This window comes from Erythrolamprus reginae, chromosome 4 (genome assembly GCF_031021105.1).
Source record: "Erythrolamprus reginae isolate rEryReg1 chromosome 4, rEryReg1.hap1, whole genome shotgun sequence".
NCBI lineage: Eukaryota > Metazoa > Chordata > Lepidosauria > Squamata > Dipsadidae > Erythrolamprus > Erythrolamprus reginae.
In genome coordinates, this window is record NC_091953.1 from 110,816,471 (window position 1) to 110,832,230 (window position 15,760).

Below are 15,760 nucleotides of genomic sequence, written 5' to 3' on the forward strand. Positions count from 1 at the left end.
TCGCTGAAGTGTCCGGTTTTCCTGAAGCCTGGGGAGAGCAAAAACGGCCGAAAAGAAGACCGAAGATCAGCTGGCAAGTGCCCCCATGCACTGGAGCTGACATAGGCCAATGCCTTGTATGCCCTCCGATATGGTTTCACGTGCCGCCTGTGGCATGTGTGCTATAGGTTCACCATCACGGCCCTAGGTGGTTTTTTTTAGGAGGTTGGGTAAACTGTTGTTGATTTTTATGAGCAGAAACTTTGTTTTATCCTTGGGTGTCACTCAGAGTCAGCTGTTTGAGATGACCAGTTATATAAATCATATAAATCCTTTCATTCACTCACTGGGCTCTTGAGTGTACAGGTGAAGGTGCTGGCCAAGAAACCAGGAGACAGTGAGTTCTAGTCCAACCTTGGGCATGAAAAAAATCAACTCGGTAACTTTGAGCCAGCCATTCGTTCTTAATTCACCAAACAGGGTTTTTTTTTCTGGGGAAAATAGGAAGGGGTATTGCCATGTTTGCTGCCTTGAATCTTGGGCAAATTCCAACCCATAAGCATTGTTCTGTCTGGGTCACTCCAGAAGCCAATACCAACCCAAAAAGAGAAGCCAGACACACTGGTAAAAGGCAAAGGCAGTTTTATAAAATTCAAGAAAAACACAGGTAACAGAAAATGTCCTTACAAACAGGAAAATGCTGTATCTTCAGATATTTCCACAAAGGCAAAAGTCCATGCAGCAATACAGAATTCTTGCTGCCAAGCCAAGGCTGTAGATAGTAGACCTACACCTCCCACGGGTCTTCCAAAGCTGCTGGGCCACAAGCCAGGAACAGAGACGCCGAGAAATAAGACAGGATAACGCAACTCCAAACTGATAACACTCCACATGGCTTCAAGGGCTTGCCTGCCTTTTAAACCCTGCTAAGGAGGACCACACCCAAACCCAGCTGTTCCTAATTCAGTGCTGATAATACTTCTTTAATTGCTCCTTTCTTTGATCTGACCGTCTCTGTTGCATGTCAATGATGGCTTGAGCTTCATCACCTAATGACTCCAAGCTACTGACTGGGGAGAGGCGCCCCCCCCCCCCCCGGTGCTCTCATGCTGTTCTCCTTCATCCCATTCCTGATTTTCCTCTCCCCTGTCCGACTGTTCAGCCCCCTCCTCTTTGCTGTCATCCTCCTCCGGGCATGGAGCCAGCAGAGACACAGCCGGTCCCTGAGCAGCCTCAGGCTGAACCACAACAAGCATGTGTGCCAATAGCAAGATAAGAAGCCACAATGTATTTTGGGAAGGATCTTCCTGGGTTTTGTATTGTGCTTGAAACATACTGGGATTTGATGCTAGGAAGATCGTTTTGAAGTGCTTTGCATGCAGTTTTGTTAATTTGTGAAGCAGGGCGTTTGCTGTTGCCACAATCTCTCTTGCCTTTTGTTTTTAGGACAATCATCCCTTAGCTAGCCTTCCTCTGCTGGGCTATTCTCTTACCATTCCTTCTGAATCTGAGAACATTAATAAAGACTATGTCTTTAAGCTACACTTCAAATCCCATGTGTACTATTTTAGGGCGGAGAATGAATATACATTTGAAAGGTATGTTTGTTTATTTTGCTTTTATTACATACTATGCTGTTAAATTGTATCATTAAAAATAGATGAGTACTAAGTACTGTTATAATCCAGCCAATTTAAGTGAAGCAACGTGAGTTCTGTCAAGGAGCTAAAATATCAAATTGTTTCCTGCAAAACATAAGTTGGGTGCAGACTTTTTCCAGTCCAGACCCAGGAATTTCCCAAGATTATTAAATCACATTTTATTTTGCTAAACTCATGCATCATTTCCAGAATCTTACATCAGTCTTAAGACGAGATGTCACAAGGAGTTTAAAAAGCACTAAAATCTGGTAACATCTGGTAACAACTGAAATGTGAGGTATCTAAAATTTTGAAATGGGGAGTAGGGATTGTAATTTTAAAAATTCCCCTAATATTTTGATAGTTCTTTAGAATACTAAATCATTGATACAAAGAATTTATCATATTTGCAATGTGTGCAGAATTATTCACCAGGAAAGTTTCTATAAGGCAACTCATACCCCACAAGCTGTTACAAGAGATTCATTTTTGTTGAGAAACAAAAGTTATAGGTATTATAGTTCATACCAGAGGTGAACAAAATGTTCTCTGCATGACTTAGATCTAGGCTAGTCTGTCTTTGAACCCAGACATGTACATTTATGATATTATGGCCCATAGATTGTTTACTTACATGTACAGACTGAAATGTTATTGTGCAGGACAGAAATTATTTGTGATGGGATTGTTAGGAAAGAGTAAGAAACCGCGAAGAACATTAGCAATCTGAGTAATCATTTCTATCTAGCAAGAAAGTGAAAAATGTGGTACTGGTCTTGTAAATTTTCAAACTTTCTATATTGAAACCTGTTGTGGTTGGGTCGCATCCGGCTCCTTTGATCGCGGACTTTGAGGAGAATGAACAGGGTCCGTCTGGGTATCATAGGCTAGTGTGCTTATCAGAGGAATCGGAAAGTGAGAGTGAGGGAGAATTAGGGCCTGGGGACCCTCCAGGGACTGCAGTAATGTTGGGAGTCAGATGAGAAGGGGGGTATTGTGGACCCAATATTAGACGCTAGAGTAAGAAGAATGCGAGGGAGACAAGAGTATCTCTGGCAATGTAGAGCTAGGCATTGAATACTTCTATACACAGCTTGTCATCACTGATAGTATAAAAGGGAGGAGGATGGGAAACCTGGGTGCAGAAGTTCACCTTTCCTATATGGATAGAGACTGAAGAGTCTCTATTTTAAATCCTTCTGCAACCCTGCAATCCTAGTTTTGGAAGGCATTTGTGAGTACCTGTCAATGCCAAAAACTAATGATTTGAATGTATTACCTTATGTCAGATGCTCGTTATTAATGGTGCTGATAAAGGTGGACTTTTGGCAGTCAGACTGACATTCCTATGATTTCATTGCTGTTTCCAGAATGTTTCTTTGTAAATTGACAAATATATATAGTGACTTTGCTTTCGAGTCTTCATTGGGGATTAATTACTGATAATTAACTGGGTCGGACGGAACAGTCCTCTTAATGTTTAGCAAGGCTATTAGGATGGGAAAGGCAACCTATGTCTTTGTGATAACCTATGGTCAGAGTTATATTCGTTGTTTTTCCCCAATTCCATCCCATTTATGTCAATCAGATCAGCTGTTGGAAAAACAGAGTGGAATAGAATTGGGAAAGAACATGTTTTGCAGACGGTAGAAGATCCATCTGTTCCTTCCCTTTCCCCATTTTATGGAGCTTTCCCAAACATCTTCTGTGAAGCCCCATCCACAACAAAAAAGCTTCCCACCCATGCACTGTAGTAATGCGTGTCTCTCTTCTTGCTTAGGTGGATGGAGGTGATCCGAAGTGCCACAGGCCCAGCCTCACGGGTCCGTGTATTAAGTCATGAAGAATCCCATGTTTATTGATGGCTGAACTCTAAAATGGTTCATTCCAGCAACTGCTGCTTTTTTAGAGGATATTTGAATTTATTTTCCCCTTTTAAGATTTAGTAAAACACAAATCTATTAAAAATGTTTTGGATCTGCTTTTGAAATAATGCCTCGGCAGGTTTGTTTACTATTATCAGCCACATGAAAGTTTCATGTCTTGTATTTGTTCTTTATTGTGGTTTTTTTTAGCTTGTGCCAGTATTAAAATATTGTCCCTTGGAGTGCCAAATGCCAAAAGATATTTCTTTGCCTCAGAAAATTTGCACCTGAAATATATAGACCAATTTTGTAGCAACTTCATTTTTTTTGTATTTCCTTGAAAACAAGATGCCTCTTCTTTAATATACAGATCCTCAAAATGAGTTTTGGACTGATTTTTGTTTTGGTTATTCTCCTATTCACTTCACCACCTCAACGTAAAATTCTTTTTATTTTTGATATTTCTACAGTTTGCTTGTAAGAATTAAAACTGGCAACCAAATATGTAGTTTATTCCAGTGATTTTCAACCTTTTTTGAGCTGCGGCACATTTTTTACATATACAAAATCATGGGGCACATTGAGGGGAGGGGCGCGCTAAAAAGAAGTTTGGACAAAAAAATTATCTCTCTCTCTCTCTTCCTCCCTTTCGCTCTATTTCTCTCCCTCTTTCTCTCTCTTTCTTCCTTCCTCTCTCCATCCCTCTTTCTTTCTTTCTCTCTTCCTTCCTTCCTCTCTTTTTTGCTCTCTTATCTCTCCCTCCTTCCCTGCCTCTTTTGCTTTCTTTCTCTCTCTTGCTTTCTTTCTCTCTTCCTTTCTTTCTCTCTTACTTTCTTTCTCTCTCTCTTTCTCTTGCTTTCTTTCTCTCTCTCTCGCTTTCTTTCTCTCTCTTTCTCTTGCTGAACTTTGCGGCACACCTGACCATGTCTTGTGGCACACTAGTGTGCCGCGGCACACTGGTTGAAAAACACTGGTTTATTCAATTCATCTCACTTCTGGAAGTTGGAAATATTTCCTTCCTACACTGACCGATGGGTTTTGCCTGCTTTTTTTTCTGATGAAAATTCATATTGAGATAGAAAACCATGCCTGAGAAAGTTTACATATTTTACCCCATGAAATACTCGTAATGATGTCTTAGGAATTATAAGATGGTATAATAATTTGTGTAACAAAATGTCAATATCTGTGTTCTACAAGGATTGTGGCATTAATTTTTTTTTGTCAGAAAATTGGTGTTTCAATAAGAGCAGGTGCAGGTGCATCTCTGCAAAAGAAACATTTGTTTCTGTAATGTTTTGTCCCAATATATTCTGTGCTTCTGCACCTTTATAAGTGGTACTATAAATCAATTCATATTTTGTCTGTACAAATTTGGAAGCAATTAGATAGCCTTAAATATGTTCATTTAATCTATGTCCAGCCCACTTAAAGAATCCAAAAACAGCCTTTCTCAACCATTTTCCCCCCTGGAGGAAGCCTTGAAATAATTTTCAGGGTTCAAAGAATTGATGCTTAAAAATTGTTCTATCTAAAGCTCACGGTACATTACTATGATTAGCAAGCTGGCCTGCAGCATATAAAAATTCCCACCTTTCAGAGTGTGGGCATTGCGTAAAGTTTTAGTTTTAAAAACAGTAATTTTTTAAAGTTTTAAAAACAGTTTTAAAAAAACAAAGTTTTAAAAACAGTATTTTTTTCCTCATATAATAACAACACTCAAGTTGAGAAAGGCTGTTCTAGAGATTTGACTGAGACTATACACTTTCCAACAGTTGAAATAGATTTATTGTGTATTATTAGATGTAATATGAATCCCAGCACATTTGTCACACATTTTAAGAGAAACGGTTACCACAGTATCTATCAATCTCTTGCTTTTTAAGAGCAGGTTTGCCAAATATAGAGGCTCTGTTGTATAAACATGTTTTAAGATTTGCTTACTGAAAAAGGGAATAAAAATACCTCAACAGCTTTAAACAACTGTATAGCTTTGAGGGTTTCTTTTGAGGATGTTTGTTTCTTGCCATTTTACAAAACAAATGTTATTCTGAATGTGCATAATTGATATCACATAATTTATACATGTACAATTCGTTTAGGCAACTTAAGTTCCTCAAAATGAGTCGGTAAAAATTTGTCCAGCTACATGCCTACATATCCCAACATGCATTTTGAAATCCACGGTTGGTTCAAAAGTTTTTATCTCCAATACTTCTCCCCCCTAGCCCCCCCAATGGCTGTGATTTGATTTTTCCAGCTAAACCATGAAATTGAAGTTGAATCCAGGAAAGATTGTAGATCCTTGTTGCTGTAAAAAGAGCCACTCCTTTTTAATTGTTGTTTTGTTTTTAAGCGGTGGAAAGAAGATGAACCAAGTCAACTAGGCGGCTTCTGACCTCATTGTGTCTCTTTAAAACCTCCCCAGCTTTTGTTTCTTAGAGAAGTAAACAGCTACAAATAGATTGGGAGAAGAAAGAAGTAAAAGCAAAACAGCTGGAACTCTATTTAGAGAAGGTTTTGCATGTAATTTTGAAGGTTATATAAAATCATAATGCAAACTTATGACCATCTTCCTTATTTAAATGCAGCTTTTAGCTTGTGCCTTTTCTGTTCAGCAGGTTTACAATGGTCTGGTTTCAGGATTTGCTTCCTGGGAAGTCACAGTATTGTAATGCTAAGGACATCTTTTCAGCTTTGCCGCTGTCTGTTTCTCTATTATAAATACCATGAGCACAAATCACTTATTCACTATTTTCTATCAGAGACCTCTTGCAGGAACATTGCTTTATAACAATTTTTTTTCCTTTCAACTCTTGCTGTTTAATTTCCAAACAATATATAATAATAATGCCTTTTTTAAACATTAATGTTGCTAAATAAAGCAGCAACAGCACTGAGCGTGGATATAAAGGTTTTCCCCATTTTACTCCGTACACACACACACACACACAGTGTGCGCGCACACTGCTCAAAAAAATAAAGGGAACACTTAAACAACACAATATAACTCCAAGGAAATCAAACTTATGTGAAATCATACTATCCATTTAGGAAGCAACACTGATTGACATTCAACTTTGTACAGAACAAAGTATTCAATGAGAATATTTCATTCATTCAGATCTAGCATGTGTTATTTGAGTGTTCCCTTTATTTTTTTGAGCAGTATATGTATGCATATATGTATGTATATATGTTGAAGAGGGAGGGGCCAAGAGGCAAAAGAAAAGCAAAGTTGCTTCCTCCCATATTTGGGAATACCAGGGTCATTTCAACAGAAAATCAACCATATGGATCTTCCCTCCTAGAAGGTGATCCGGAGGCGAGCCTGTAGCATAGAGGTTAATATCCTGCCTTGCATGCAGCATACTACAGGTTCAAATCCTAGTAGGGTATGTCTATCTGATGAGACCAAATAGATTGAAATAGATCTATAACAGGCTCCCTTCCTTTTCACTTATCAGCAAAAATATGTGTGTGTATGTATATATATGAAGTAAACAAGCCCTGACACAAGCTATCCTTATCAATTTGGGACTTAGTCACATTTGCATGACACTTCCTATATTGAAACTGATTATTCAAAAATTCTATACCTCCCTTGTAATTCTGTTTTAGTCTAGCCATGACTGGGGGGAAAAACACTCAGAATTCTTAGTCAATATTTCCATCTGTACACAACCTAACAGTTTGATAAGAATATTTACATCCATTCTTCCAGAACACTGCAGCCATAACAGTATTTGGACACAATAGCTTATGATTCTGTTTTTCCCTTTTAAGTGTCTCTAAATTCTGAAGTGTACTTTCTTGTAAAGTATGTGATATAAATACGCTGCTCAATGACATATCAAAATGGTTGTATTTCTTTATTTCTGTGTCATGAAACATACAAGGTTTTGAGAATAGGTTGATATCTGACATAAGCAAATATACTGTATACAGGTTATAAACAGCAGAATTACAGAAGTAAAACAGAGCCTGATCAAAGAATAGGTCTTCATTGCATATGTCACATGATGGCTAAAAATGGGACCTTCATTGATAGAGATTTTTAAAAGGCATTCCCAGATGCTTATGGGGAAAAAAAGCTAGATATTACACTGCTATGTTGTGCATTTCCAAAAGGCAACTGTTGGCCAGAGTTAGACCTTTGCCATAATTCAGCAAGGAAATCATAATTATATGCTTTTATTCTCTTTAATAAAGCATCTAATTCATACTTAGAATATTTTATCCAGCTACTGTGAATTCCTCAATTATGTAGATGTTTCATATATTCAGACTCTACTAAAAGTTATCAATTACTGCTCTCTTTCTAGTATCAATAATTTTAAATCTGAAGACCTTTGAAGATGATTTATGGCTCCAACAATTAAACATCTCTAATTAAGAAAATTTCTAATTCACCATAATGTACAACAGGAACTATGCTAACCTAAAAGAGCGAAAATAAAATCTTGTGACAACCAATTTATTATGGTATAAATTGGATTAGAGATCAGTGTGATTGATTTACTACAGTGTTTTAAATTGAAAGCTTTCCAGGAAATATTCTGGCATACTTAAGTGTAATTTTCTGTAATATTACAAGTATTCTAGTGTACAGTGTTATATACCCTTTATGTTGTGTATATAATGGAAAGGAGGATTTTATATGATAATTTAAGCATTTCAATGTTCTATGCTTCATATATGCACAAATCTTTGCTTGAATAGCCTCCTCCTTCCAGCCCGAAACCCCTGTGTGAAATGACTTGTTTGGATATAATGAAAGAGCCATATGTTACATTGCTAATTCATTTTATAAATTTTGGAAATCAAAACTAAAGAAACATATCCTTTCCACATTGCTGGACTAACCTTCTACTTTGTTAGGTGCACAAGTGTTACTAAGATTTTGTATATGTCCATATACATTATGGGTGCCAAAAGGGGGTGGGGGGAATCAATAGATGGAAAAGCCACAAAATTCTATATGTAACTTTTCAAAAGTCAGTTGTTGGCATTCTACAGGTATTTCACAGCATTCCAAACCCACAAAAATAATTGCTGACTAGTAAAATTTCATTTGTGTGATAAAATGGACTTCTGCACGTGAACATTTATAATAGTACATAAGTAAGCCGTTAAAATGCCAAAATAACTACTTTGCTATTTTGTATTATTTACGACTTAAATTCAGTAGCAGATTGACAAGGCAACTAGACAATGAAGTCTATTTTTATGTTTGTGCTTTGACTCACTTTATATATATGAGGGAGGAAGCCGATTTCAGGACTTTGTATCCCAAAATACCTGCCATCTTTCAACTTCAAAATTAAATCCTTCCATCCATTGATACATATATAAGCCAATATACAATACACCCCTGTTTGCAACAATGGCTGCAAAATTCCACAATTATCGATAGCCACCTCAATAGGTTCTAAACTATTTCAAAAATATCAATACTGAAAATTATATAACATACAAAATGCTTCGTATAAGGGTCAAAAACCAATCAAAATACAGTGCAATGAAATGGGAGTGGGGGAGGTGGAGGGTGACACCTAAATGATTGTGAGTGAACAGGAGCAACTTCTCACAATTTCACAAGAAAAATCAGTGGTCTCAAGAGTTCGTTTTTACAAGTGTGTGGCTATAATGGAAATATATATTCTAATCAATACTTAAAAAGTGGCCCAAGAGACCCAGATACAAAACCTTTGCAGTTTGAAAGACTTGCCTTACTTTCAGATTGCTTAGCAATTTCACTATGAAAAATGGGAAATTTGTCCACTCTACACCAGTAGATTTTGGTGCCTTTTAGTCAAACCACAGAAATTTTACCTTATTTAATATGCAGGAAACTGCTATCAACTGCCAAAGATTAATCCTGAATACATACAACACTGCAATGCTGGAATTTTTTTTTTTTTTAGGACAGTTCTGAAACAGTATTTAAAGGATCAATAAACAGTATTGTAAAGTTAAAACAGTCAGAGTAAAAATGGACTCGAAACAACAAAAGGTGTTTTAGAGTTTAAATTTGATTACAATATAATACAAAGACAATTTGCTTTCACCAAGTTGTTTCATTTATATCAAACGAGATGTTATTTTGAAATTCTATGCATATTTACAATTTATATGGGATTACGTTAATTAAACTGATATTTAAATAAACTGCATCGGCTTAAACAGCAAACTGGCAAAATAGTAATCTTTTAACTGATTTAAAATAAACAGTGTTTGTTGGAAAAAGCATATCTGTAAAAGAACATAGTTCTGACAAAATATTAATTTACTAATTTTGAAGAGGCAGTTATTGAGGGGGTGTGTGTTTGTTTCCATTTAACAAAATCTTTCAGACAACATTCTTGCAATCAAAAGTCTCCAAAGGTTACCAGATCTGGAACTGCATATAAGCTTAGCTGAAAATCCAGAGAGGTGTCTCACCTACCTTAGCCTAATTCAACGTGTAGCGTACATCATGCTACATTTCAAAGACTGTAAACACCAGGGTAAAGACTTAACACAAAAACCATCCAGTTAACATCACACCCTCTCTAATGGGATGGCAAAATGTCTTGCTCAAACACAAGGCAGTAAAATATTATTTCCATTCGATTTAGTAAATTGTTCCATCTTCACATTGGTAAGAGGATATTACAGGTTCTAAACATGCAGTGAGTTCATTTCCATTGACACCACGTGCCCGTCTTTTATTTCATTATTTATGGTAAAATAATTTATTTCGCAAAACCACTTAGATTTTCACCAAAGGTTTAGTCATTAGGGTTAAATCTTCTACAGCAAGTTGTCTTTTAGAGTTACTGTTTAATTTTTTAAAAAGATTACAATACAGATTTCATGTCGAAATCAAAACAGTGTAATAATATTGAAAACATTAATTTATTGTAAATCAAAAAAGAACAAGCCCCTTCTAAAATTCTTGACTAACCACACCTTTTTAACTACATTTTCACTCCACTTTCCTCCAATTACATCAAAATAAAAATTCAGATGGGATTTCTATCATGTATTTATTTTAATACACAAGAGTTATACTGTACTAGTTCTTACCTATTAAAGTGAACTTCAGTTTTCTGTTTTAGATCTTAATGAAATTTCATCTATCTTTCTCTATCACACAATGAATTTCAGATATTAAACTAAGCCCAAATTTTGATTTCAATGATCGTAACTAAAGTTGCTCACATTTTAAAAATTATTTTTATAACCAGCATTTTGTAAAACTGCCATTATTGATCCAGGATTTCTATTAAGCGTATAAAAAGGTGCCTTTTTTTCAGTTATATGTTAAGATTAATTCTAAAAGAAAACGATTAAAAACAAATTTAAAACTTTGGATTGGCACAAATTTTTAAACAAGATATAAAACCATGAATATAAGCAAAACTAGAGAACTCCAAAGTATATGATGTCCTAAATTAAAACAATCATATTTCGTACCATGATTAGAAACAAAAAAAAAATTGCTACTGTGTAACAAAAAAATAATAATCTGCATCTGAGGTATAAACTGGATTTTTATAGCACGGCTTTATTTCTAAACAAAGGTCAATCAAACCCTGCTATAATACAATTTAAAATTTTCATAGAAACAAAGACAAGCCTATAATAAGTTGATCTATCTGTCAAAATATTTACCTCACTAGTATCATCTACAGAAGCTCTTGGCAATTTGTACAGAGGAATCCGTAAGCATGTCGAGCAAATTTCAGTAAAAAAAGTGACTATATACAAATTTGTACACAGAGCCAATAATACATCCAATTCACAGATATATTTTTTTTTTACTTAAAGCGGTTGCCTTCAACTCTTTTAAACCCCAATCCATGTTAACTGTGAACGTGGAAAACGGGATTGAACTCCAGACTTCTATTTCTTTCTTAAAACAAAACCTTAAAACAAAGAATATGGTGGCAGGGCCACTCATGGATCCTTGAGCTGAAGGCCAATGACTTAACACAAGATACCTGAGATTTCACAATAGCTTTAGTTCCTAACTGAAATCCTAAATTTACATCTCAGAAATGTATAAAGATACCTCCTTTGAATATGTGCATTATTTTTTTAAAAAAAAGCCTATACAGAGTTGAAAAACAGTGCTCTTGCTAAAACACCTTTCTTCCGTTGATGCACTTTCAGAAATGTCCATGTGATTGCCCGCCAGTTGTGGAAGACCAACCTGAGAACAGGTGCCTGCAGGCGCCCCACTGAAGTAGCCAAAGGGGGCCACGGGGTCAGACTTCAGTGGGATGAGCTGCCCCCTCTAGCTACTGAGTACCTGGGAAGGGGGAAACAGATGTCGTTAAATAATTTTAATAATAATAATAATAATTTATTAGATTTGCTTGCCGCCTCTCTCCGAAGACTCGGGGCGGCTCACAACAACGATAAAAACCATATTATGCTGGCACAAATCTAATATTTAAAAAAAACTAAAAACCCTATCGTAATTAAAAACCAAACAGCACATACATACCAAACATAAATTATAAAAGGTTGTTCGCAGCAAATAAAAATAAAAGCATTTCAGTTGCCATCTTTTTGAAAAATATACTTCTGCACTTAATTCTTGAGCAAGGATTAAAGTTGGGAACCAGTTTTCCAAAGCTACTTTTCATATAGCTTTTTTTATTTTTAGAAAACTAACAATGCAGTACCAATGACCAACACATGCATACACAGAATATAAAACAATTTTCACTATCAGAGAATGTTGGTGTTGTGATTCCGTCTGAGGCCCCTCAGGGAACGGCTGATCCTCTGCCGGCTTCCTGCTCAGAGGGGGAGGATGAGGAACAGGAGGTTCAGGCAGACGGGGAGGAGGAATCTCAGGCTGAGGGAGAGGGAGGACAGCCAGAGTCCCCCGAGAGGGAGCTCTCCCCAGCAAGCAGCCTGGATTCCTTAGATGAAAATGCACAAGCAATCATAGATCTCCGGCAGAGAAGAGCAACACAACGAAGGGGACAATTAGCCAGGTACTTTCAGCACTAAAGAGGCAACAGCTGGGTTTGGGTGTGGTGCTCTCTGGAAAGGCTGAAAAGGCAGACCCACCCTTCCTGGCTTGTGGAGTATTATCTTTGGGAGTCCTGGGACCTGGCTGTGATCTTTGGCGTCTTGGAATTCTGGTTTGTGACTTTGAATACTGAAACCTTGGGGGGAAAAGGTGTGGGTCTTATTCTCTACAGTGGTGGGTGTGCCAGCAAGAAGTCTGCTGTATTGTCTGGCCATCAGGACTCTGCTGGGAAGTCTCATAGCCTGCCTGTTGGGAAGAACAGGTTTTTCTCTGTGTTTATTTTTCAAACTATAAAGTGCTTTTGCTTTTACCAGCGTGTCTGGCTGCTTTTTCCAGTTGGTGTTGAAGTCTGGGGGCACCCAGACAGAACAGTTATGAGCTTAGCAAGGTTTTTTTCCCCCTGGTTTTATATTATCTGAAATAGAGATGGCCAAAACGTATTTGCTATTCTGGAAAGATCTATGATAATGATAATGAAACCCTTTGAATATTTAGAACTCTAATTAGTGTATCAAAAAGAGCAATATCAACTTAAAGCAATTTTGATTTAATTTTTTATCGTACTGTTCCTATTGGATTATAGCAAATATTAGCTTTTATCAGAATACGGTCAACATGTATTTGACTGATGGAAATATCTTCAGCAGAGATGCTTGCTTAACTTTACCAACATCAAAGCAAAAGGACAAATCTTTCCATCAGTCAAATACATATTGCCCATATTCTGATAAAAGCTAATATTTGCTATAGTCCACTAAGAACAGTCCGATAAAAAATTAAATCAAAACTGCTTAAAGATATTGCTATTTTTGATATACTAATTAGAGTTGTAAGTATTCTAAGAATTTCATTATTGTTATCCTCATCATACTTTTTATAAAGGCCCCAAAAAATAAATCAGTAGCAACGTGGGAGAATATTTATTTATTTATTTTATTCTATTCAATTTTTATGCCGCCCTTCTCCTTATACTCAGGGCAGCTTACAACATGTTAGCAATAGCACTTCTTAACAGAGCTAGGCTATTGCCCCCACAATCCAGGTCCTCATTTTACCCACCTTGAAAGGATGGAAGGCTGAGTCAACCTTGAGCCGGTGATGAGATTTGAACCGCTGACTTACAGATCTACAGTCAGCTTCAGTGGCCTGCAGTACAGCGCTCTACCTGCTGCGCCACCCCGGCTCATTATTTTAAATATTATTTTACTGAAAGAGTAGTAGATGTTTGGAACAAACTTCCAGCAGACGTGGTTGGAAAATCCACAGTAACTGAATTTAAACATGCCCGGGATAAACATATATCCATCCTAAGATAAAATACAGGAAATAGTATAAGGGCAGACTAGATGAACCATGGGGTCTTTTTCTGCCGTCGCTCTTCTATGTTTCTATGATTCTAAAAAACACAGCTCCAATGAATAACGAGGATAGGAAATCTGTGTAATAACTCTGTCCAAAAGGAATGTTATTGTTAACGTTACTGTAATTAATTATTACCTCTGAAGCCGCTGTACTAGCTCAGACACCATGGTATCTGAAATTCCCGGGCAAGCTTCTTCAGCTAAATAAATAGCCTCTCTCAGTTCTTCTATGGAGCCCATGTTTCCCCCGCAAGCTTGGCTTCTCTCTTTCAACTAAAAATCAGAAGCGGATTAGTTCTAAGCATCTGAAATGTTTGCACAATAAATGTGTATGGATTTTTAAAAAATAACAACAGGGCTCTGTGCTTTGTCGAGAGCTTGTGTGGAAACATACAGGCTGCATAATACAGAGTCTGAATAAGCCTTAAATCAATGCAAATCAGAAAATGCACCATTTCTATGGAACTCTAGGAAGGAAATGAGCTTTATATTAGCAACTGTTTGTCAATGTACGTAAGAGATGTAATTGAGATGGTTCGCCACTAATACAAGAGGACTATTTCTGTTATTTTGATCGTAACTATTACTCTTATTCTTTACCACTCCTCGTTCCCTACATTACAAATCCTTTCTATAAGTTCAGGAGAAAGTAACGCAAGTGAGGTTGAGGTGCTTTAAAAAAAAGATTTATTACACCTCACCATTTACACTACGTTTAAAATCCTACTAGCATTAGAAACTATCTTTTTCTTAGAGAAGTGAATTTCCTCTGGTACAAGCCCTCAAAAGTTATTTTTATTGCCTTTTTAAAAAGAAGACCTTACTGATGCCCAAGACTTGGCATGAACTTATCCTTCCAGAGCAGATGGAAGTCTTGGTTATTATTATTATTTATTAGATTTGTATGCCGCCCCTCTCCGTAGACTCGGGGCGGCTCACAACAGTGATAAAAACAATACATGGTAACAAATCTAATAATTAAAATCTAAAATAACAGTTTTACATTACAAAGTCTAAAAAGAAAAAAAACCCCAATAGATAAAATACATACACACAGTCATACCATGCACAAAATTACATAGGCAAGGGGGGGATGTCTCAGTTCCCCCAAGCCTGATGGCAGAGGTGGGTTTTAAGGAGTTTACAAAAGGCAAGGAGGGTGGGAGCAGTCCTAACCTCTGAGGGGAGTTGATTTCAGAGGGTCGGAGCCGCCACAGAGAAGGCTCTTCCCCTGGGCCCCACCAGACGACATTGTTTAGTCGACGGGACCCGGAGAAGACCAACTCTGTGGGACCTAACCGGCCGCTGGGATTCGTGCGGCAGAAGGCGGTCTCGCAGATATCCTGGTCCGGTGCCATGAAGGACTTTATAGGTCATAACCAACACTTTGAATTGTGACCGGAAACTGATCGGCAACCAATGCAGACTGCCGAGTGTTGGTGTAACATGGGCATACTTAGGAAAGCCCATGATTGCTCTCGCAGCTGCATTCTGCACGATCTGAAGTTTCCGAACACTTTTCAAAGGTAGCCCCATGTAGAGAGCGTTACAATAGTCGAACCTCGAGGTGATGAGGGCATGAGTGACTGTGAGTAGTGAGTCCCGGTCCAGATAGGGCCGCAACTGGTGCAACAGGCGAACCTGGGCAAACGCCCCCCTCGCCACAGCTGAAAGATGTTTCTCTAATGTGAGAAGGGCTTTTGGCTAAATCCATCTTTCATATTCATGGAAACCATGCCTAGATTGGGAGCCTCAGCTATTGGACAGCCATGCCTTAGTAACTTCTTCACTGCACTTCTACAAGGCATTCTAGATGGGACTCCCTTTGAAGAGTCCACAGTTCAGCAGTGCAGGTAATTATGGGCATGGCATGCATGTGAG

General features: G+C 37.5%; 2 protein-coding genes across 5 annotated transcripts in view; one reads left to right on the forward strand and one right to left on the reverse strand.

The window, feature by feature from the left end:
- Positions 1–5,467, forward strand: part of FARP1 (FERM, ARH/RhoGEF and pleckstrin domain protein 1) — a 224,047-nt gene extending 218,580 nt beyond the window's left edge. For all 4 annotated transcript variants that reach the window (XM_070751204.1, XM_070751203.1, XM_070751202.1 and 1 more), the window contains exons 26-27: positions 1,426–1,577; positions 3,400–5,467. In XM_070751204.1, coding sequence (XP_070607305.1) covers positions 1,426–1,577; positions 3,400–3,481 — 234 coding nt within the window. In that variant the 3' untranslated portion in view covers positions 3,482–5,467. The remainder of the gene's footprint in view (positions 1–1,425; positions 1,578–3,399) is intronic.
- Positions 5,468–7,335: 1,868 nt separating this feature from the next.
- The window catches only part of STK24 (serine/threonine kinase 24), a 53,396-nt gene continuing 44,971 nt past the window's right edge, over positions 7,336–15,760 (reverse strand). The window contains exons 10-11 of the mRNA XM_070751208.1: positions 14,016–14,152; positions 7,336–11,783 (exon numbers count right to left, since the gene is read on the reverse strand). Coding sequence (XP_070607309.1) covers positions 11,747–11,783; positions 14,016–14,152 — 174 coding nt within the window. The 3' untranslated portion in view covers positions 7,336–11,746. The remainder of the gene's footprint in view (positions 11,784–14,015; positions 14,153–15,760) is intronic.